At 40.3% G+C, this 22,337-nt stretch overlaps 1 protein-coding gene across 1 annotated transcript in view; it reads right to left on the bottom strand.

The window, feature by feature from the left end:
* The window catches only part of LOC136859064 (uncharacterized), a 792,234-nt gene that overhangs the window by 111,389 nt on the left and 658,508 nt on the right, over positions 1-22,337 (bottom strand). The window contains exon 36 of the mRNA XM_068225768.1: positions 9,361-9,442. Coding sequence (XP_068081869.1) covers positions 9,361-9,442 — 82 coding nt within the window. The remainder of the gene's footprint in view (positions 1-9,360; positions 9,443-22,337) is intronic.

Genomic DNA, 22,337 nt, shown 5'->3' with positions numbered 1-22,337 from the left:
TCATTCAATTTTAGGCCTTCCCCTAAACTACCATTTCACTCAGCGTGAATAAAATTATCTATGACTTAGATTGTAGCGACTTATTCCCCGACTTTGCATACCGACTTTCATTAGCTTACTATAGGACAAATAATAGCAAATATTTGAGAATTAAATTTTAGGCCTCCCCTAAATTACCATTTCTCTCAGCGTGAATAAGATTACTTATGGCCTAGATTGTAGCGACTTATTCCCGGACTTTGCATACCGATTTTCATTAAGATAGGACGACTGTTGTTTATCCAGCTCTTGTCCCGTTTCCCTACGGGGTCGGATGTTAGGTGAGATGAATCTGTCGTGGCGGGTTTTTATGACCGGATGCCCTTCCTGACGTCAACCTCATCAGAGGAGTTAATGAAATTAAATGAATGACGTGATATATGATAGTAGGGAGAGGGTGAAATGCAGTGTCGGCACATAGTCTGCTCCTGTCGAATAGCACCAAGGGTTCTGCTCTAGGCTTAACGTCCCCATCCGACGTCAGCGTCATATGCCCTCACTCCATATGAGCACTGCGGAGAGGTTTGGAATTAAATCCAGGCTTTTGGCACGCAATCTAGTGATTAGAAATTGTATACCACCACCTCCCTTACCCTGCCGGCCAACATTCTGATGGTGAAAATTTTTTCGACCAACGGGACTCGAACTAGCTAACCTCGATGTCAGACCGTTTAGACTTCAGTGCCTTAACGATCATGGCCACCAAGCTGGACCACTACTAACAAATATTTGAGAATTAAATTTTTGGCCGTCCCGTAAACTACCATGTCACTCAGCGTGAATAAAGTGATTTATAGCCTAGATTGTAGTGGCTCATTCCCTGACTTTACATACAGATTTTTCATTAAATTCTCTTCAGCCGTTTTCTCGTGATGCGTGTACATACATACAGATAGGCAGATAGGCAGACAGACAGAAATTACGGAAAATTAAAAAGTGGATTGCCTTGTTACTATAGATATGACCGATATAGAAATACCATCCTGTTTAAATTTTGAGCAATGTACAGACAAAACTCTTATTTTATGTATATATACGAGTATATAGATGTAAGTAACGAAGAACTGTAAACGGCTTCTATAGTCAAGTATACCAGTTAGTTCAAGATGTCAGATTTAGTTATGTTCCTAAACACAGGACTGCGAGTCTTAACAATGAAAGTGAAAAATATATGTTTGTAATACCAGATGAGGACAAAATAGGTGAACAAAAGTCGATAGTGTGGAGTACATAGGAGACGAAGTATAATTTTAAGGCGTTAATATCAGTAATTTGAGTGGAGTTTTAAAGAATGTCTAGGCTACTGTTAGGACGAGATTTTATTGACTCAGGATGAGCAGAAAAGGTTAATTTACAGTCAATAAATTATAACACCTAGGTCTCTTATCTGAGAAGCCGACTGCAGTATATTTCCCTGGAAGATATAGGCAGCGCTCTAGCAGTGAAAAGGAAATTGTGATACTCATCCTAGTATTAGGAGAAAGATTCCATTTATTAATTCAGTCACTACGCGAATTTAGAGCAGTTTGTAATTAGTGACAATCATCAGGCGTAGACACTTGCCTATCTTCAGGTTGTTGGCGTACAGGAGGAGGGAACACTGAGTGTTTTGAGCCCAAAGAATTATGTCATCGATATAGAGAACGAAGAGTACGGGTCCAAGGATACTGCCCTGAGATACAGCTGATAACAAATGCGTGATCCATTGAGTCGAATACTTTGGCCAGGTTACTTCTAGCTAAAAATATTCGTGTGGCTATTTCTAGCTGAGTGCAGCCCTTGTAAGGCAGACGCTCCGATGAGGGTGGGCGGCATCTGCAATATGTAGGTAACTGCGTGTTACTGTGGTGGAAGATAGTGTTATGTGTGGTGAGTGAGTTGCAGGGATGTTGCTGACAGCACAAACACCCAGCCCCCGGACCATTGGAATTAACCAAAGAAGGTTAAAATCCCCGACCCGGCCTGGAATCGAACCCGGGACCCTCTGAACCGAAGGCGAGTACGCTGACCATTCAACCAACGAGTCGGACATTACTTCTAGCTGAGGTGGTGATGATAACTGTAAGGTTAGAGAGAAATGATTTTCTGGAAGTGACTCCGCGTTGTTCTTCAGAGAGCGGTTGTGTGAAAAAGAGGAGTCGACTGTTGATTATTCTTTCAAGGACAGAGGATAGATTGGAACGATAGATATAGGGAGGTATGATGAAATACCATGTTTGTTGCCAGATTAAAAATAGGTGTTATATCAGCTTGTTTCTAACTGCAGTGGAATGTACCAGAAGACATGCACAAATTTAAAATTACAGATAACAGTTCATAGGGATTTGCAGAATTATTTTTGAGGAATATAGGAATATGGTTCCTGTGGAGTGGTTGGTTGGGAGACTATTCAGAAAATGTTGAATTTCGCTGAGGGTCGTTGGCATTTGTGACAGTGAGTCAATGCAAACGTTACTGTCAATGGTCATTCGGGGATAGGCGCGGGAGATGAAAAGATTGAAGTTTAAATTTTGAGACCTTAATTCAGTTGAGTTATCATTGTTATGTAGTTTCAGATACAGTGGTATTGGGGGTGATTTTCTACGGGATAAAATGAGGGTTCAAAATATTTTAGGGTTGTTCTTAAGTTTTCCACTACACGAATTTGAAATATTCCCGAGGTGTTTAAAAGTATTGTACGTGTATGACCACGCACGGGTTTTGTTGTTAAATAGCATTTTACTTGCGTCACTCATCCAGGGGAGGGGGTGATATTTGTGTGATATGGGTTTGGAGAAAGATACATGCTGTTTAATTGTGGTAAATATTAAATCCTCAAAGAGGGAAACCGCACTGCTGGCGTGAGGTTTAGCTGATAACCAGATCCAACGGAGAGATGACAAGTCCTGGTTGACAGCCAACCAGTCTATTTACTCCGTGGGCCGATGACCTTCGATGTTAGGCCCCTTTAAACAACAAGCATCATCTATTTACTCCGTAGATCAGAGGTGCTCACGCTGGGCACTTCGTCTCGCGGGCGCACAGCACTGTAAGCGGGCGGTCAGGTGTATCCCAATCAGCCATAGTGACGTTGTGGTTACGTCATAGGTCGTGAAGATTGGGCGAAGTTCTCCCAGTCATTCTCGATAACTGCGGCGATGCCCGAGTTTGAAATTAAGTCAGAAAATAAATAAAAAGCGCAGAAACCCACGCAATTTTCAATTTACGTTATAAATCAGGGATTTCCAAATGGCGGCCCGCGGGCCGCATGTGGCCCGCGAAGCCATTTTTCGCGCCCGTGAGAGCACTGTAAGAAATAATGTGAAGAAAAGTCACAAAAAGTATTTCATAGCTCCTTCAAAAACGTATTAATTTTTATACACCTTGTAGACCGAAGTCAGAACTAATTTTTCTTTGATACTAGTTCCTCTTTTCAAGTATTTTAAAAATTTAAAAATACAAATTTCAAGCATTAATATTATTCTTGCATCCCACTGACTACTTCCGATAGTTTTCGGAAACCCCGAGGTGTCGAAATTTTGTCCCGCAAGAGTTCTTTTACGTTCCAGTAAATCTACCTACACGAGTCTGACGTATTTGGCACCTTCAGTTACGAGCGGACTGAGCGCGAATCCCAGCTCCTCAACCGTCTCAGACACTCAGCCTGGCTCCGAACTTCACTCTTCTATGCAGTTTTAAAATAATGTTTTAAGCAATTTAAATTAGCAAACCCTAATTCCAATTGAACTATGCATATTATTTCATAATGGTGTTTCTGTACTATTTGCAGAAGTTTGCGAAAATTGGCCTATTCAAGTGCGGCCCGCGAGCATGACTAAGGTTTCCAAAATGGCCCTCTAGCCCCTACAAATTGGAAACCCCTGTTATAAATAAAACAAGTTATTTCTGTTCATTGCAGTTTATGCATTTTGACCGGATGTTATAAAGAGTTAGGCCATCAACCTCAAATATTTTTTTACTGTACGTAATGAAATACAATTTTTACTATTATAAGGTATTTTAAGAGGGGCTTTTTTAAATATTTCTAATATAATACGGAGTTCAAGTGGATAAGCTGTGGTTTGTGGTTGCTCGGGTATAAATTATCTGATAAACTCACCTACAATCCAATCATGCTTATCAGGAATAACATCAGTTAGATTATTTATTTGAAGACAGGGGCCGATGACCTAGATGTTAGGCCTCTTTAAACAACAAGCATTATCAAGTATTTGAAGACATACTGTATATATATTTGATAGATGCCTTTACACTGTTGAATTTTAATCTTGGATAGTAAATATCTATGTCCTCGCTCGTGATGAAACTCTTCGCCAATATAATCGGACGCCTGATAAGTTTCAAATACTGGACGAGTTGGCTGTGCGGTTAGAGGCGCGCAGCTGTGAGCTTGCATCCGAGAGATAATGGGTTCTAACCCAATTGTCGGCAGCCCTGAAGATGGTTTACCTTGGTTTTCCATTTTCACATGAGGCAAATTCTACGGCCGCTTCCAATCCGACTCCTAGGCCTTTCCTATCCCATCGTCACCATAAGACCTATCTGTGTCGGTGCGACGTAAAGCACATTGTAAAAAAGAAGTTACAAATACTATCTTCAGAAAGTCAGGGAACAGAGAAAGTCACATAACATTACAACACTGTGCAAAATCAAGCAGTAAAGTTGTTGAATTTTGTGCATATATTACGTTTTGCTGAATGAATAAGGAATTTTACTTTTTGTAAATGGAATTACTGTCATTCCCACCCAAAGAATAGTAAATCGTTGCTTGTACTCTTAAAGGTATCTTTGTAAATTGTAGCGCAAAAATTGTAATATGTCAGGTGTTTTGAATGTATAAAGTCCGCCTCTGTAGTGTAGCGGTTAGTGTCATTAGCTGCCACCCCCGGAGGTCCGGGAGGTCAACTTAGTAGAGGTTGGTTCGATTCCCACCTCAGCCATCCTGGAAGTGGTTTCCCGTGGTTTCCCACTTCTCCTCCAGGCAAATGCCGGGATGGTATCTAACTTAAGGCCACGGCCGCTTCCTTCCATCTTCCTTGTCTATCCCTTCCAAACTTCCCATACCCCGCAAGGCCCCTGTTCAGCATAGCAGGTGAGGCCGCCTGGGCGAGGTACTGATCATCCTCCCCAGTTGTATCCCTGACCCAGAGTCTGAAGCTCCAGAACACTGCCCTTGAGGTGGTAGAGGTGGGATCCCTCGTGAGTCCGAGGGAAAAAGCGACCCTGGTGGGTAAACAGATTAAGATAAAGATAAATATAAAAAATATAATTGTTTATATAGAGCTCAGTATCTTGAAAAGGTCGGTAATCTTGTGATTATAGCGGTTCTTGTATATACTGTACCCCGATCAACATTTCACTGAGTAGCGGAGGAGAGATTCGTAGCCACAATCGATCGTCACTGTTCCACTTTCCCGCAAGGTGTGTTCCCTTTCTCACTTCACTGTGACGTACGCCTGCTACGTAAGCTGCCCGTGTGGGTTGGCTGGAACAGACTAAGTTCTAACTTACATCATGGGGTTCTTGATTTATGTGGCTGAAGGCGTCAGCAGCAACAACGACTGTCTAAACTACGACGTGCTGTCAAAGTAATTTTGTGTTTTCATGCCACAAGTGCTCCAAGTGAGAGACTATTCAGTACGGCGGGGTGTGTCATTTCAGCACGACGTTCAAATATTTCTTCGCAAAATGTTGAAAGCATATTATTTTTGTACAGTTACTTATATGGGAAAACAGAAAAATCACAAACGTATTTTTGTTTCAAATTTGTGAAATATTAGTTCGACAAGGTTACCAGGATCTAAAAGAAAGTCTTTACCTGGAAAAGCGAAGAGAAATGATGTATTTAATGAAACCAATACAGATATCAACAAAATCTTTTAGGAACACTTTAGATAATGTACATCTTTCTTGGTTTCAGAATCATATTAGATATACAGTTGTGAAGATTATTCACATTTGGTCAAAGTCATTAAAACAAAAGGCAATTGACCTAGAATAGGTAATTGTAAGAATTAAAGCATTCCGTCTTACAATGAGTAAGTTATTCTTAAACAAGAACATGTAACAGATTACCGATTATAACATTGTTCTTATCTCCACGATTATTTTATGTAAACAAATCCAAATTCCATGGTGCGACTGCCCAGAAGGGCCATGGCCTCCAAGCGATCTCTACTCAGCCCGAAGGCCTGCAGATTACGAGGTGTCGTGTGGTTGGCACGATGAATTCTCTAGGCCATTACTCATTACTTTCTCTACTGAATTTATTGAAAATATTTTATTATTAAAAATCACTATTATATACTGTATTTAAATAATTTAATACCCAGACCACCACAGAATAAGGCTCTGTAATAATAATAATAATAATAATAATAATAATAATAATAATAATAATAATAATAATAATAATATCTTTTAATATAATGTTTATTCATAATATCCATTATTAATATTTTTTACGTCTCACCAACTACTTTTATGGTTCTCAGAGATGCCAAGGGGCGTAACTTTGTCCCACAGGAGTTCTTTTAGGTGCCAGTAAATCTACCGACAAAATGCTGAAGTATTTGAGTACCTTCGAATACCACTGCACTGAGCGAGAATCGAAACTGCCAACTTGGGGTCAGAAGACCAACGCCTGGAACGTCTGAGACACTCATGCCGGCGTGAGTAAGGGTGTGTGGTTGCAGTGGAAACCTAGAGGTTTACTATTACACACATTTCCCAGGCGTATTCAGCTATTACTGTGGGAAATATAGACAGAAGGTTTTATTTTCACAAAAATACTACTTCAACTCATTTATTCAATTATTTCATAACTTAATTCTCAACTGAGGACGAAGAAATTAACCCTGTTTTTGCTTCAGAAACAATAGTACAGTAAAACATATCTTTAGCGGAACCTTCATTACTCGGAAAACTATCCATATCGGAAGGAGAAATATTCCAGTAAACCAGAGTAAGAAACGGTCTTAGTCATGCGGAGAGCTTTCTCCGCTTGTTACTAGCATGGATGTTTATATTGACAAGCCAATGTTTAAGTAGGCCGTACAACTGAACGTGGTTTCGGCCGACAAAGGCAGCAAATGCAGTATTCCCTGTGCAATGATCTTCCAGCCAAGACAGAGAAACAAGAGTATAGAGTAAGAGATGGAGATGTTAGTGTCCAAAGGGCAGCACATAACAGGGTAAATAGCTCGGAAACGCCCAAATCCCAGTCCCTGAGATAGTGGGAAGGGACTGACCTTTGCTTTGATGTGGGTAAATACAAACACAAATCCAAGATGTCAGAGGAAACTCTCGACAGTGAACTGGACACAGTTGAACGTAAGGTGCCGCAAGCCAGAGTTTGAATTCCGCGCAGAGTAGAAGGGTAGTGAGCAAGTTCACGTCAGGCCAGCATAGTGAAAGTTTGTATATATATATTGTATATAGTCAAGTTGTCATCTTCCTATTTAATAAAGGACAGTAATTCTGTACTTCATGTTCTTATTTCGTGAGTTCCGGGGCCACGTACGTACCTTATTACCTCCCTGCAGGACCGCTCGGCAGGTATGGACAGTAAATTATCTTTATCGCTCGGTGACCAACAACAAGAACGTCTTAAACGACAGGTAGGTCACGACATCCGTCTATGTTTAAAATAATGTTTCGTATACTAGAACGTGCAGCTTGAAGCAGGATTTCGATATTAATGTTACTGATATAATCTGCAAATTTAGCGTACTGACTGCCACATGCATGAATACAGAATGTGCCCACTAAGTCACTGCTGCGACCTTTTAAAAACTCCACTGCTTCTAAGTAACGAGTACAGACCTCCTTCTCTCCCGATATTGTTGAGTTCCCTTGTTGTTGTACCTGCAAAAATCAGGCAGGACTTGCATATTTACTTAATTTTCAGTTTTGGCAACTAGTACCCTCCCGCATATAGAGCATCTTCCAGTAATAAAATTACCAGAATCTTACATTTGAACGTGAGTTCAGAAAATAATTTTTCCGGGATCGAACTGGCGAGAATAGAAGAAAGTACACTGAGTGAGCTAACAGAGTCCGCGGTCTGTGGTACGGCGCATTCTCAGGGGTCATGTAAGTCTGTATGAGCCTATATGAGCAATGTATACGCATTAGCCTTCTGTGCTAGCTTCTCATAGTTAGTCCCATAAAATCAATGTATAGAATTAGCTTGCTGTGGCAGTTTATCAGTGTCAATCCGATAAGAGCAATGCATAGCGGTCATCTTCTTCAGTGGTCCTAGTGCAGCTCCGAGAACCAGAGGTAGCCATGTGCCAGATCCCTAGGTTTAGTCCCATAAGAGCGATGTATACGCTTTAACCTTGTCGAAAGCTGCCCAGAGGTAGTTCGATAAAACCAACAGGTCCTAACTTAAAATTTGTGAGTCCCAGAGATATCTCTCCAAAGTTAGCTCCATGAGAGCAATGTAGCAGCATTAGCCCTAGCGCCAGCTTGCCAAAGATAGCCCAATAATACCAATAGGTCCTAAGTTACAAGAATGAGTCCCTGAGGTAGCTTTCCAGAGTTAGTCTCAAAAGAGTAATGTATAGCAGCTATCTACCTCTGTATCCCTTGTGCCCGTTCCCTAGAGTTAGTTCTGTAGGACCAATAGCTCCTAAGTTGCAAATTATGAGCCCATAATGTAGCTCTCAAGAGTTAGTCTTATATATAGGAGCCATCTAGCCCAATAGCCCCTGCGTTAACTCCTCAGTGTTAATCCCATAGGAGGAATGTATAACAGTCTCTTCACCCAGAAGGACAATTAGGTTAAGGCTTGGGAGTTGCATCAAAGTCTATTGGGCTAACTTAGGCAAGCTAACGCTAGGGCTAACGGTGATACATTGCTCTCGTGGTACAAACTCTCTGGAGGGCTACCTCTAGGACTCACTGAGGTTAAGCTTACACTCTTATGCGGTTAGCCCAAGTGTTGAACTTAAGTCAGTAAGGCTGGTGACACTTTGAGCTTAAGGTAAGTTGCATGATGACGTCTGATGTGGAGTTAAATTTGCACTCTTACAAGTTTATCTGGGTGTCGAAGTTAGTGTGTTAGCTTAGTGACTCTGTGAGGTTAGGGTTAGCAAGGGAGTCACACTTGGCCTGTGAGGTTATTGTTAGCCAAGGAGTCTAATCCAATCATTTGAAATTAAGCTTGCAGTCTTAGTTAGCATTAGGTTGTGACGTTATGTGAGGTTTAACTAGCACTCTTAGTCAGCACATCGATGTGGAAGTGGTAGCATTTCAGGTTAGCGAGGAGGTTGAGTCTGCCGAACCTGTACATATCGACTACTTATATATACTTACTTGGATTGGAGGTACAATTTGAGTCCCTTATGGAACGTCTCAAACGTAAGAACATGAGACAGCATTTTCAGTACAGAAGAACCTGGAGGAAAGAATATGTAACATTAGTGATTTAAATACTACTAAATTATTTATTTATTTATCACATTGCATATGCATAGAAATAATTTCAATTTAATGAGTAGTGGTTTTTTGACAGTTCGGCAGCATCAGGAATCCGGTGGTCCCTGGTTTAGGCGCGATCCGGTGAATGACGTCACAGCGCGGTGCGGGCTGCTAGCTAAGAGCGTGCCCGTAACCTTACTTGACTAAGTGCGTGCTATTAACCTTACATGATCTTACGCTGGCTCCGTGTTTAGCCTTAACCTCACAGAACCCGTGTTTAACCCTAGGCTTAAGGGCTTAAGTCCCAAATTCGTTGCCAAGAAGTGCAAGCTGGACCCAACTGCTAACAAGAAAATAGTCAAGAGTGTAAGCTTAACTTAACAGGTACAGATTCGACTCCAAGCTGAACCTCACAGACCCCGGGTTCGAGCCTAGGCTTAAGGACCTAAGACCCATGTTCGATGCCAAAACGCGCAAGCTTTCCCAACAGCCAACGTGGTTATGGTCAAGAGTTTAAGCTTAACCTAACCGGCATGACGTGTCTAGACTTAACCTCGCGGATCCCGGGTTCGACTCCAGGCGTAAAGGGCTGAGATCCTAGTTCGAAACCTAAGAGTACAAGCTTTAACCTAAGAGACTCAAAGTTCAACAAACACGCTAATCGCATAAGAGTAGAAGCTTAACCTAACATACTTCAAATTCGATATCCGGGCTAACTGCAGGCCTAACGTTATGCTGACCACGCGTTAACCTAACTTATTCTTCTAGAACTTTGAGGTGAACTTGGGACAAGATGGCGGTTATAAGGCTTAATATGTATGCTTTATTCATAGAGGCATAACATTGGGAAGCGACTTATAGGAGCTTGGTGCTGATCTTGGAACAAGATGGCGGCTATAACGATTAATACGAATGCTTTGTTCATAGGGGCGTAACATTGGAAAGCGACTTAAGAGAGCCTGGAGCTGAACTTAGAGCACGATGGTAGCTATAAAGCTCAATACGTGTACCTTATACATAGGGGCGTAATATCGGAAGGTGACTTCGGAGTTCAGAGCTGAACCAGGAACAAGATGGCGGCTGAATGTACGACTGGGGAGATGGTGTAAGACTTAATGCATATAATTTATTCATAGGGGGCGTAACATTTAGGAAGCATCTGTAGGGTTGAAGCGGAGCCTAACCTTCCAGGCTAACCGAAAAAGTAGTGTATGTTTAACTTAAGAGTATTTTTCAATACCCGCACTAACTGCATAAAAGTGATGAACATGTAAGATAATGAGGCTGCACTGTTTTTGTCATGCAGTAATCACGTGGTCATGCATATGCGTGTTTAGACTTGTTTGCTATCAGTATCTCTCTCTCTTATAGATTGAAGTCTATATATACTATGAGTAGATATTGTTTTACTTAGTCGGTGAGCTACTCTAACAGAGAGTTGCTCACTTTGTAGTTCACCATGACAAGAACATTGATAGTTGATGTTCAATGCTTTAAAGAGAACGGAAACAAATTTGTTTTGAAAGAGGTAGCTGTGTTGGACTGCACTGTATTGTGCACACCAAACGTCGTGTGAGTTTAGTATTTAGCCCGCCCTTCCCTTATTGCCTACAAATAGATGAAGATAAAAGGCAGACACACTGGGTGAAAAAACATTTAGGACTTCGGTGGGAAGAAAAAGGGAATTCCACATGTGAAAGAGCATAGTGCGGATACGTGGAAACAGTCTGTACGTCATGTATGTATTCTCTTTGATTGGTTGTGTGGAAATGCATGCCGGGAAGCGACCTATATATTAACAGTGCAGTGTTAAAATGCCGGTAGTGAGAAAGAAACATTTGTAGAGTAAAGATCATTTCATTTCTACCTGATACTAAGTGTAACGCAGTTGAAAAGGCATGCGTAAAGTTTTATGCTTGGAAAAAGAAACTAAAGACTTTTACTAAAGAAGATTTGAATGTATTACCAAAGGCATTTTTGGTCAATGTAGCTGCAAATGTTGTAAAGAAGATCTGGGATAAGGTGCTTCGTGAGTTGACGTAATATCCTGTTTTATCAGAGCTTCAAACGTGCAGTTTACATAATTAACAAGTGATTTTAGCTATGAGACCTTCAGTAAGACATTGCCTTACATGTCAACTCCTTAAACTGTATCACGGACCTAAAACTAACAAGTTGACTTCGCTTATAAACACTTATAATGGCTGAGAAAAGAGTAAGCAAGCTGTCGCAGAAAAGGGCGAAGAAACATGCTGGGAGAAAGGTGGCAAAACTTGCTGGGCACGGACTCATCAATAAGGTGATTGATCTTCTGTTTGAGCTTCATCTTCCTAGTTCCCAGTTCTGTGGCCCTGGAATTCGAATTAACGTCCGGTTGGCATGCGATGATCCTGGTATTAATATATTAGATGCTGCCTGCAAAGAGCATGACATTGCTTATCGTCAAGACACACCTAAACTAAGACGTGTAGCTGATGAAAATCTGTTCGTAAAGCTATGTAGCGTGTGACGTCACCTAATCCTACAGTTGCTGAGAATATAGCATCACTTTTCGTTTCTGGTACAATGAAAGGGAAAATGTTGCTGGATGGAGGCCTTAAAAGAGGCAAAAACGGCAGAGAAATATCTAAGGACTCAACAGATTTTCTTTGGTGAAAGAAGAAATTGTAATCATACGCTGAAATAAATAAGATTTGTAAAGCATGGTGCAGTTGGAGCTGGATTACTTTTTAACTAGTCCCTTGTCCAACACTATTCCAAATCCTAACTTAAGTTGTGGTAGTGATTTTGACTAACTAGTTTATGCAATCTTAACTAGTAGTAGTAATGTTTACTGATAAGTGTATGCAATAGTAGACAGGTGAGGTAGAGCTTCTATAACAAAGAAAGGAAATTCAATGAACGTTTTATAGTACGTCCTCTTTATTAATCCATGAATGAAAGGTGTTATTAAAACCAAGCCATTTGACGTATAGTTTATTACCACGATAACGAATAACACGTTCTATTAAAAAGTGATTCGAATGTTTTGTTTTCTGCAGCTCTTCGATGTAGAATCCTCCTTTGATAGGCTGTCCTGAAAGATCGTAAAATAAATAGGTAACTGAATTAGGAAGCTTAACTTTGCTGATTTGAAAAATGTCTGTTTTCCAGTTAGGGGTGTATCCTTTTGCGAAGACAGACTTATGTTTGCTGACGCGAACTAAATCACTTTTTGAAAGCGATGGCAAAGTGGATCAGATTTTTTATTATCTGATGAATAGCGTCTAAGCGTGGTGTATTCTTGGAAACAACACGTGGCTTTGTGCCGATAGTGCGATGAGGTGTATCGTTGTAGGTGGACAATAGTCTAGGTAGGAGATCAATCCGGCGATAAGAGCCTTGAGCTGTAAATCGTCGCCACATCGTAGTTTTGAGCGTACGATTAAAGCGTTCTACAACGCTAGCCTTGAAATTCCTGTATGTGGAATAATGATGAATGCCGATTGACTTGAGATAAGTAGAAAACACGTTGTTGTAAAACTCTTTACCTTGATCACTTTGAAGAAGCCGTGGGCAGCGTTTTGTTTTTTGAACAATACGTTGGAAAGCGTCTTTGAAATGAGCTGCTATCTTAAAGCGCACTGGTTCTTCAAAAGCGAACTTAGAGTACACAATGATGACAGTAAGTAGATTCTTATACTGTTTATTGCTAGAGGCATACGGAATCATCTCTAAATTCAGCTTGCCATATTTCATCCTTTCCACTTGTAAAGACACGTCTGCGACGGTAGGTGCGACGAGCTGGCTTATGCGACTCGTGTGTGATGCTTAGCTTTACAGGCGAAGTATTGCTTTGAGGAGACATTACTCAATAATATCAGCATGACGTAATTCCTCTTCTGTTTCTAGAATCTCTGACTCATGTCCTGTATGACCGGCATCTTGAGAAGATCTTAGAAGTTGCAAACTTTGACGAGAAAGTTAGGGTAGTTCTAGTACCTTCCGTCTACGTAGGGTAACAGAGGCTTGTAGACAACATTAAGACCACGTGCAGACAGTTGATGCGATAGAAACAGCTTAGAAATGAAATCGCGGTACTTGCGACTCTTATTTGCATTTTAGCTTCTGTCCTCTTGTAATTACGTCGAGTAGCGTCAGTAGCAAAATGTATTGCTCTATATTTTTAAGATCATTTTGCGAAATTATACCTTTGTCAGGTATCCGAGAAATAAGGGTTTCCTAAAGAACTTTAGTAGGTTTATAAGTTTCACCTTTTAAGATTAGACTTTTAGCATTAATCTTAGCATTTGCATTATATATCTAAAAATAGGCGCCTTCATATCGAATACCATAGGTTGTGTCGCTTTTTCCTGTAAGGAGTTTTTCTATGTAAGGTGCAAAGATTGGGCCGTTGGTGTTTTGAATAAAAGTCTTTAACTGAATACGACACTCGGGTGAGATTAGAACCTCAAATAAGGTGTTCCTGCAACAACGTCTGTTTTTACAAACTTAACTCGCTTAGATGGTAAAAAGACATTAAGATCTTCTTCTTCTTCCTCATCCTTACCCTGCTTCTCCTCTTCCTCATCTTGCTTTCCTTTTCCTTTTTCTTCTGGCTTATCCTTTCTTTTCACTTTTTAGATGTTTGGATAGTACCAGAACTTGTAGTAGTCTCAGATGACGGCGTAGAATTATAACTTAGTGGTGCACCGAGTTGCGATTTCAAAAATAAATCAGTATCTGATTGAATACGTTTAAGATCTTTAAATTTACGTCGAATAATGTTTCGCGCACGGATAATACGTTGTGTAATCTCTTTACTTGATGTGGACATGATGTCGGTTTTAGATCAAGTGCAGTCCGTAACCATTGTGTTGATGCTTATAAAATGAGCAAAGTCAGTGCGATACCGTCCGCGATGAACATTACTCTCTTTATCAATAACTAGGAAGCCATAACGTTATGATGACCAACATGTAGCGCACAGTCGTTTAAAGTAATTGAATGTCATATCAGTGTTAACATGATCGTCATACATATGTCGCATGTTGAGTTTAACTTGTCGAAAAAGCACAATAATATTAGCGTTGTCACGTATTAACTGCTTAGGCACACGAGAGTAGGTGTGATACAAATATAAACAATCTACATATTTACGACATCCCATACTAAAGTATACACGAATAACATCTTGCTGTTCTGTAGTGATATCGTCAAAGATCATAAGAGAATTGTGTAGCACATCATCTGGTGGCAATACTTGCTTACGCGCATTAAACTGAAAATATCTCAAACTACCTTTTACGAGATCTTGCATAATAAGTTGTAGAATAATATACAGCGGTTGATAGAGTGACTTTACGAAAATGTAAATGTTTTGGAAGCGTATGTCGTTTAAAGAGGTAGTAAGTGTAAGTAAAAGATTTGTCTTGCCGCATCCTGATGGTCCAGTTATAATACATCGAACTGTAGATTGAAACAATGCTCCATGACGACTTTGCGTAGCTGCAGCAGGAATCGGTAGGAGATGTGGCACTATGTCACTGACAGGTAGTGTGTCTTGCTGCTTTATAATCTTACTGCTTAATGAATAAAGAAGTGGCACATCATAAGGATATACTGTATAACGAATGACGTAGCAACACGTAACTATCAGTTCGTAAATCACTGTTTGCAAGAGAAGTCATGTCCGGAATGGTGAAACAACGGTATCCTGATATTATGAAGAGGTAAAAAACTAAGACTGTTGGATGGAATGAAGTCTGCGAGAAGAGCTATTCGAGGAGAATACAATCCACGAGTAACTATTACTAAAGCACTACGTGCAACTAGAGCTGGAATTTCGCCTAAGAGTAAAGCAACGTTTAGCAATCGTGCTCGAAATATTACTGTACCGTAACGAGACGGATTCCTTCCAGCGCTGATTGCATGACTAGCGGCTTTAGGATCTCTGCTAGGCAGTGCCAGTGAAGTAGCAAGAACTTTTAAGGCTGCAGAAGAGGCGAAGCAGCAATTGAAAGAAAGTGAGCGTCATAATAAAACGATGGAAGCTATTGCATTGCGAGGTAAAGGTGTGCACATGAAGTTGGTGCCGTACAAAACAGTACTTGGTATCTACAGTACATATCACCAAAAAACGTCCACTGAATGCACTGCCACATCAAGCTCTAACCCACGATGAAGTTGCTACGTATGCTAAACAACTAGGAATTCACGATTTTCACGGGGTGTATATGCGAAATCAGCTACCAGCATACCCACGGAAACTTGAGAGTGCTGTAATCAACTTAGACGACAGTTGTGAACCTGTAACTCATTAAGTTGCCTACGTTAAACGTAATTCTAAAGTATGGTATTTCCATAGTTATGGAGATTTACTCCCTCCATATGAGCTCATACAATATTTCGGAAGCAGTGCAGACATTGTAAACAATAACAATTGTGTGGAAAATTTCAATACACACATGTGTGGGCGATTATATCTAATGTTCTTTTATCAAACCCAGACTGCAGACAAGATGCATTAGTGTGCACGTGATGATGAGCCTTGCAAGAACGTTTACTGTACGCGGAGAAGGAACTGAAACAACTGTCTACTTTAATCCACCGATCGAACTCAGTCTTCGGCTACATAGTCTTGGGTTAGTATCATTTGAAAGCTACAATAAAATCTATAATGTGCGATATGGCAGAAATACGTTCTACTACGATGAGTGTGTCCTAACCCTGCCGTCAGGCACTTATTATGTAGACGATATACATTGAAAGTATGTTTATTGATCAGTTTGGTGATGAGAGATTTTGGTAACAATAGTTACGAATTCTCTCTTTCAGTATGCAGCATTACACATACATTTGTTATAGAATCTTCTTTCAAAATTGATTTAAAACACAACCTGATTCGATTCGGCCGTTGCTCGAGTTTTCATCAAGAGAACTAACACCGAACATACGTCATGAGACTGATCAACCTATGGCATTCTCGATGACCATCACTTAAGCATTACTTGTAATATTATTACAGACTTGTACAGTAATCAACAACCTTAGCACGTCCTGCACGACTTTATCATTACAGAAGAAGGCGGTTACAGTATTCGTGAGAAACCGTCAGTTGTACTTTATTATCCAGTGCCTGTAAAACACATCAGTAACATTGCCCTTAGACTTGTGAATAAACATAATCAGCTTATTAATTTAGATCGTCACACATACGTAGCTTACAAACTTTAGTCTAAATAAATATGAAACAAAACTATATAAAGCGGTGTAGGTCGACGATTCATGCCACATGTTTGCGAGGGGTAATCGAGTTAACAGATGTGCATAGGCAGATTCTCCAAGGCTTAGGTCATACGCTACTACAAGAACAATGTGGAAGAGATGCTAGACATTATGAACACTGTGGTAACTCAAGAAGGTGTAGTACGAAGTGAGTTCCATTCTTATCAACTTTTTTACATTTGGACATAATAACAACGATGAAATTCGCATGATTATCAATCAGCAAGATGTACACTCCCTACCTCACGATCTATCTCGGAGGATGAATAGATAAGGCTGATAAAAGTGGGTCGAGGACATCTCAGCTAAACAAGCATGACCTAGCTTATCTTTTTGAGGAGGCACTTTATGAAGTAAATAGTGTTGAAATAGATTCAAGAACGTTGGTATTACAAGTGCATTGAAATTCTACCCTTCTTTTAGTGTTGAAAAAAGTGATCTCTTACGGATGGCAGGATGGTGTCCAAAATCTACCAACATCTGGATGATTAATGATGATGGTACTTTAACAGGTATGTTGTCATTGAAACATATTATTGCCTTCGCTGAAGACTATGGACGTATTATAATCAAGGCAAAACAAGAGCTAATTCTGATCCCCGATCGTAGTTATTACACTACCCTTAAAGCAGTAGTGGTACCTGTAGACTCAAAAATTACCCTTCAACGAATCCTGTGAAGGATTCCGCATGTAACGTTATCTGATCGAGAAAAACTTCGCTTGCTCAAGATTGTTGAAAACGATACACACTTACCAATACGGTTTCGAAGTTGGGAGCTGCATCAGTTTCTTGTGTTGCAACCTACAAAGAAGCATAGCTGGACGGTAAAAGCATCACGTTTCACTAGAAAACCTCTATACAGTTTTACGGATTTCAAACGGATCGTAAATTCAACCATGAAAAACATAGCTCTCAGTTTGATCACTGCAAATTAAGAAATAGCAGAATATACCTCAACGGACTTGCATACCCCTACGAAAACAATGATATTAATTTCGAGAAAAATAAATGTGGTTTGCTCTATGGCATGTTTTGTAAATTACAATCATCATATTACCAGAAAGAAGATCGCCCGCTATTTTTTCCAGAAAAAATTAAGAACAAAGCACCGATTGTTGTTATAGACTGCTCTAATCATGAAAAGTCTATAAAATAACCTCCTGTCGATATTCGTCTAGAATTTGAAACATATGAAAATATTCCTTCTAACACTAAAACCTATTGTCTTATTATTCACATGACTGATGTTACTTAACATCCACTATCGAATATCTTCACAAGGGACTATAAAAAGGGAATTTTTACTTCATTAATATTAGTGTGTGTGTCTTCTATATCGAGGATCATGGATAGGAAAGAAAAAGTACAGACGATGAAGTAAGAGAAACTTGTTTGTGTAAATCTTGAATTGAACGTAATGACACACTAGTAAGTAAGGCTATTACAGCTTTCTATAAACATAAACCCTTAAGCTGCATGTTTTAGCATTTGGCTATGCATTTACCATCTGGTTTCCTATCAACGTACACTGCTTGCGATATACATTCCGCTTGGGGGATGCTACCTTTCCATTGCAAGATGTCATTAGAAGTAGCGCATGCAGACGTTGCAAGCAACACTACAAGAATCGAGGCACAAACGATAACACCGATTGGAATGCATTAAATCCCATGATTAAGGACTGTAGACAATGTATGCTTGAATTAAGCTATGCATTTTAATGCTATGTACTTTTAAAGCTGTATCTCAGATGTGTTATTACATGTGTGATGAACTAAAGAAACGTTTATTCATTTATTTCAATAATCCTATCCCTTCATTCACCACTCCTAATACCACAATCAATATTCATCAATGAACATATGCACAGCTATCCAGTATAACTCTTTTGCAACGTGCTACGAGTATTATTTATGTTCCAGTAATATGTCTTGAAAATGTCGTCAGTATTTAGGTAAGTCTTTACGTCTCTTATCGGGTACCCGGTAAGTGGCGCAAAACAGTTTTCGGTTTTAAACACGACGGTTTAGTCTGCAGCCAATATCAGCAATATTGTAGGCTACTGTAAGTCTCTAGAGTTAAAATCTATAAGATCTAAAGTTCAAATAAAGAATTGAGTGTTCCAGACGCTGAAAAACGAATAGCGCGTTACGCGTCACCACAGGCATCATCTTGTTCCAAGTTCAGCTCCAAGCTCTCTTGAGTCGTTATCCAATGTTACGCCCCTATGAATGAAGCATACATATTAATCCTTATAGCCGCCATATCGTTCCAAGTTCAGCTCCAAGCTTCCACAAGTCGCTTTTCAATGTTACGCCCCTATAAATAAATCATACGTATTAAGCCTTATAGCTGCCATCTTGTTCCAAGATCAGTTCCAAGCTCCTTTAAGTCGCTTTCCAATGTTACGCCTCTATGAATAAAGCATACGTATCAAGCCTTATAGCCGCCACCTTGTTCCAAGTTCAACTCCAAGTCCTAGAAGATTAAATTAGGTTAACGCGTGGTAAGCGTAACGTTAGGCCTGCAGTTAGCCCGGTTATCGAACTTGAAGTCTAAAATCATGCGTATCAAGCATTATAGCCCCTATCTTGTTCCAAATTCAACTCCAACTCCTGGGAGGTTAAGTTATGTTAACGAGTAGTCAGCGTAACGTTAGGCCTGCAGTTAGCCCAGGTATCGAACTTAAAGTCTAAAAGCATACGTATTAGCCTTATAGCCGCTATCTTGCTCCAAGTTCAACTCCAAGTCCTAGAAGAATAAATTACGTTAACTCGTGGTCAGCTTAACGTTAGGCCTGCAGTTAGCCCGGATATCGAGTTTGAGGTCTGCTAGGTTAAGCTTCTACTCTTATTCGGTTAGCCCGTGTGTTGAACTTTGAGTCTCTTAGGTTAAAGCTTGTACTCTTGGGCTTCGAACTAGGGTCTTAGGCCCTTAGGCCTGGAGTCGAACCCGTGATCTGCGAGGTTAAGTCTAGACACGTCATGCCTGTTAGGTTAAGCTTACACTCTTGACCATAATCACGTTGGCTGTTAGGGTAAGCTTGCACTTTTTTGCATCGAACTTATGTCTTAGGCACTTAAGCCTAGGGTCGAACTCGGAGTCTGTGAGATTCAGCTTGGAGTCGATTCCGTAGTGTTAAGTTAATCTTACACTCTTGTCTATAATCACATTAGCAGCTGGGTCCAGCTTGCACTTCTTGGCAACGAATTGGGGACTTAGTTCCTTAAGCCTAGGGTCGAACCTGGGGTCTGTGAGGTTAAAGCTAAACACGTAGCCAGTGTAAGGCCATGTAACGTTAAGACCACGCTCTTAGTCAAATAAGGTTACGGGCACGTTCTTGGCTAGCAGCCCGCACCGCGCTGTGACGTCACTCACTGGATCAGGCCTTGTCCAGTAGCGAGCGGATTCCGGATGCCGCCGAACCGTCAAAAAACCACTACTTTAATATATAGGTTACAGACACAAATGTCTAACTGGTAAAAATAAGGTAAAGATATTTCTCTCCGCCCTTGTAGTGACTCATTAGGACAGTCTTCAAGACTGTTTAATTCTCAGCGCCGCAGTCACAGTATGATGAAAGCCTTCGTTTACATTTGTACTTGAGGTGTGCGTGAAATTCCTTCTAAGGTAGTTGGAAAATATTTTTCCATTACCGAAGTGAACGTCAGCATTCGACGGCCAGATAATCCTAGCGATCTCCTGGCTTAAAACTCGTCACAATGACAAAATCTAATGGAAATGGTCCTTCTAAGGTCCCACCTTTATGAATTAATACTGTTCTACCATGCCTGAAACACTATGGGATGTATCCCCAACGAACCATGTAAGCTGCAATGAAGGAAAATAGTTTTACATGCATTGCGGTCTTAAATAACCTTTAATCTTGCTCCATCTTTCCCAGGGATGGTGTTCATTGGAATTCCCTGACATGCATTAAAAATATCGTCTCTAGTTATGACAGCTTGCTCATTTTCGAGTTTAGTGGCCTAGCACACCTCGTCGTATTTATCAAACAAGTGTACACTGCTAAAGCCAAACAGACTGATACAATATCCAGAAACAGTCGTAACACCCAGTTTACAATCCACTAAGGATGGGGAAGAAATAATTATCCTCGCCACATTCCTTCGATCGTAATGAAATTGAAACTGCACGACTTCAAAGTCATATCTATTCCTTTGTCTTTCGGCATTTTTTACTGGCTTGTTTAGATTTTTAAATCTTTTGTAAGTTTTTCCATCAGGATTATTTTTCCTGGCCTGCCTCTTTTAATAGTGTTTTACTGATGTGTGCTGTGACCCTTTACAACAATTACTATTCACAGCTTCCTTGAGAAACACGCAGTAGTCATTCACTGCCTTATCAAACTTTTGATGTTCAGGTGAATCCAAGGATCTTTAACACTACTAAAGGTTGGGCCCAAAGCGAGACGAGCTGCTATTGGTTAACGAAATGACGTCACAGTGGGAGCAAAGCAGCCGAGCCCAGAGCGCGCAAATCAGTAGGAATCTCATAATACCAGCAAACATTACAGTTTCGCAGAACTAACTGTAGACCAGACATAAAGATTACTGCTGTTAGAAGATTGAAAGAGAATACAGCATAGTAAGTTTTCATTATTTCTATTACGAATAAGACGTAAATGTAACGTGACGGCACACTGACCAACGCATGAAATTTATTAACATTTCCGAGTTTCTCTATTTAGTGTGAGAAAAGTTACGCGCTCTCACATCTGTAAACATAAACATTTAGAGATATGAAATGTTTGTAATATTAAATGTTGACAGCAGAACTTCCATAATGGAACTACCGTATGTTTACATACGATATACTGACTCACTTCCGCAGGTGTCGAGTTTAAAGCTTAACACGTGTTACAACAGCAGCAGAAGATATTCCTACCTTTTAAAATTAAACAATAAGAAAGAACAGGAAAACACTTAATTAGAACACAGTCCTACCTGTGAGATCAGATGTCATGAAGTGGTTGCTTTTGAAGATGAAATCCACTGTCGTGCCTTTTGCCGATGAGCTGCTATGGAATGTTCAGTTCTTGCCCGAATGTTCATTTGTCGTATGCGTATAAATGTTCTCGTTCTAACATACATTTTTGCTATTTCTGGTGTTATAGCGGTGAATTTATTCTGATTATTTGACACAGTTTGCGTATAGGCATGCGTGACAGTTCAGCACGTCAGTGAGTGTCCGTGAAAATTAACTCAAATTCCTTTATTTGGTTTAGCCATTCTTCCGATGGAACGAGTAGACCTCCCCGACCTGTCATATTTTCTTCCACGGTTGGCGATGTAGCCGGCGAGGTACTGAAATCCCTCTGCTGAACAATCAGGTGTCGCTGTAGATTGCGGTGAATCATTAACGGCACGGTTTTCTATCGCAATGTCCCGAAATACTGTTTCACCTTCAATCATGCGTGATGCTTAAGACATATCCGGCAGCAAATCCACAAGTTTAGACGTCAGTATCACGTTGTCAGTTTCTGAAATCACCGCAGATTTATTGGATAAGGGAATATTTTCTGAGTTCGAGCCCAGAAGTAACAATCTCAATCTAAATTTCACCTCGGTTGGTAGCGGATGT

The sequence above is a fragment of the Anabrus simplex genome, chromosome 1 (genome assembly GCF_040414725.1).
Source record: "Anabrus simplex isolate iqAnaSimp1 chromosome 1, ASM4041472v1, whole genome shotgun sequence".
Lineage (NCBI taxonomy): Eukaryota > Metazoa > Arthropoda > Insecta > Orthoptera > Tettigoniidae > Anabrus > Anabrus simplex.
This window is presented reverse-complemented; position numbering and strand designations above follow the sequence as displayed.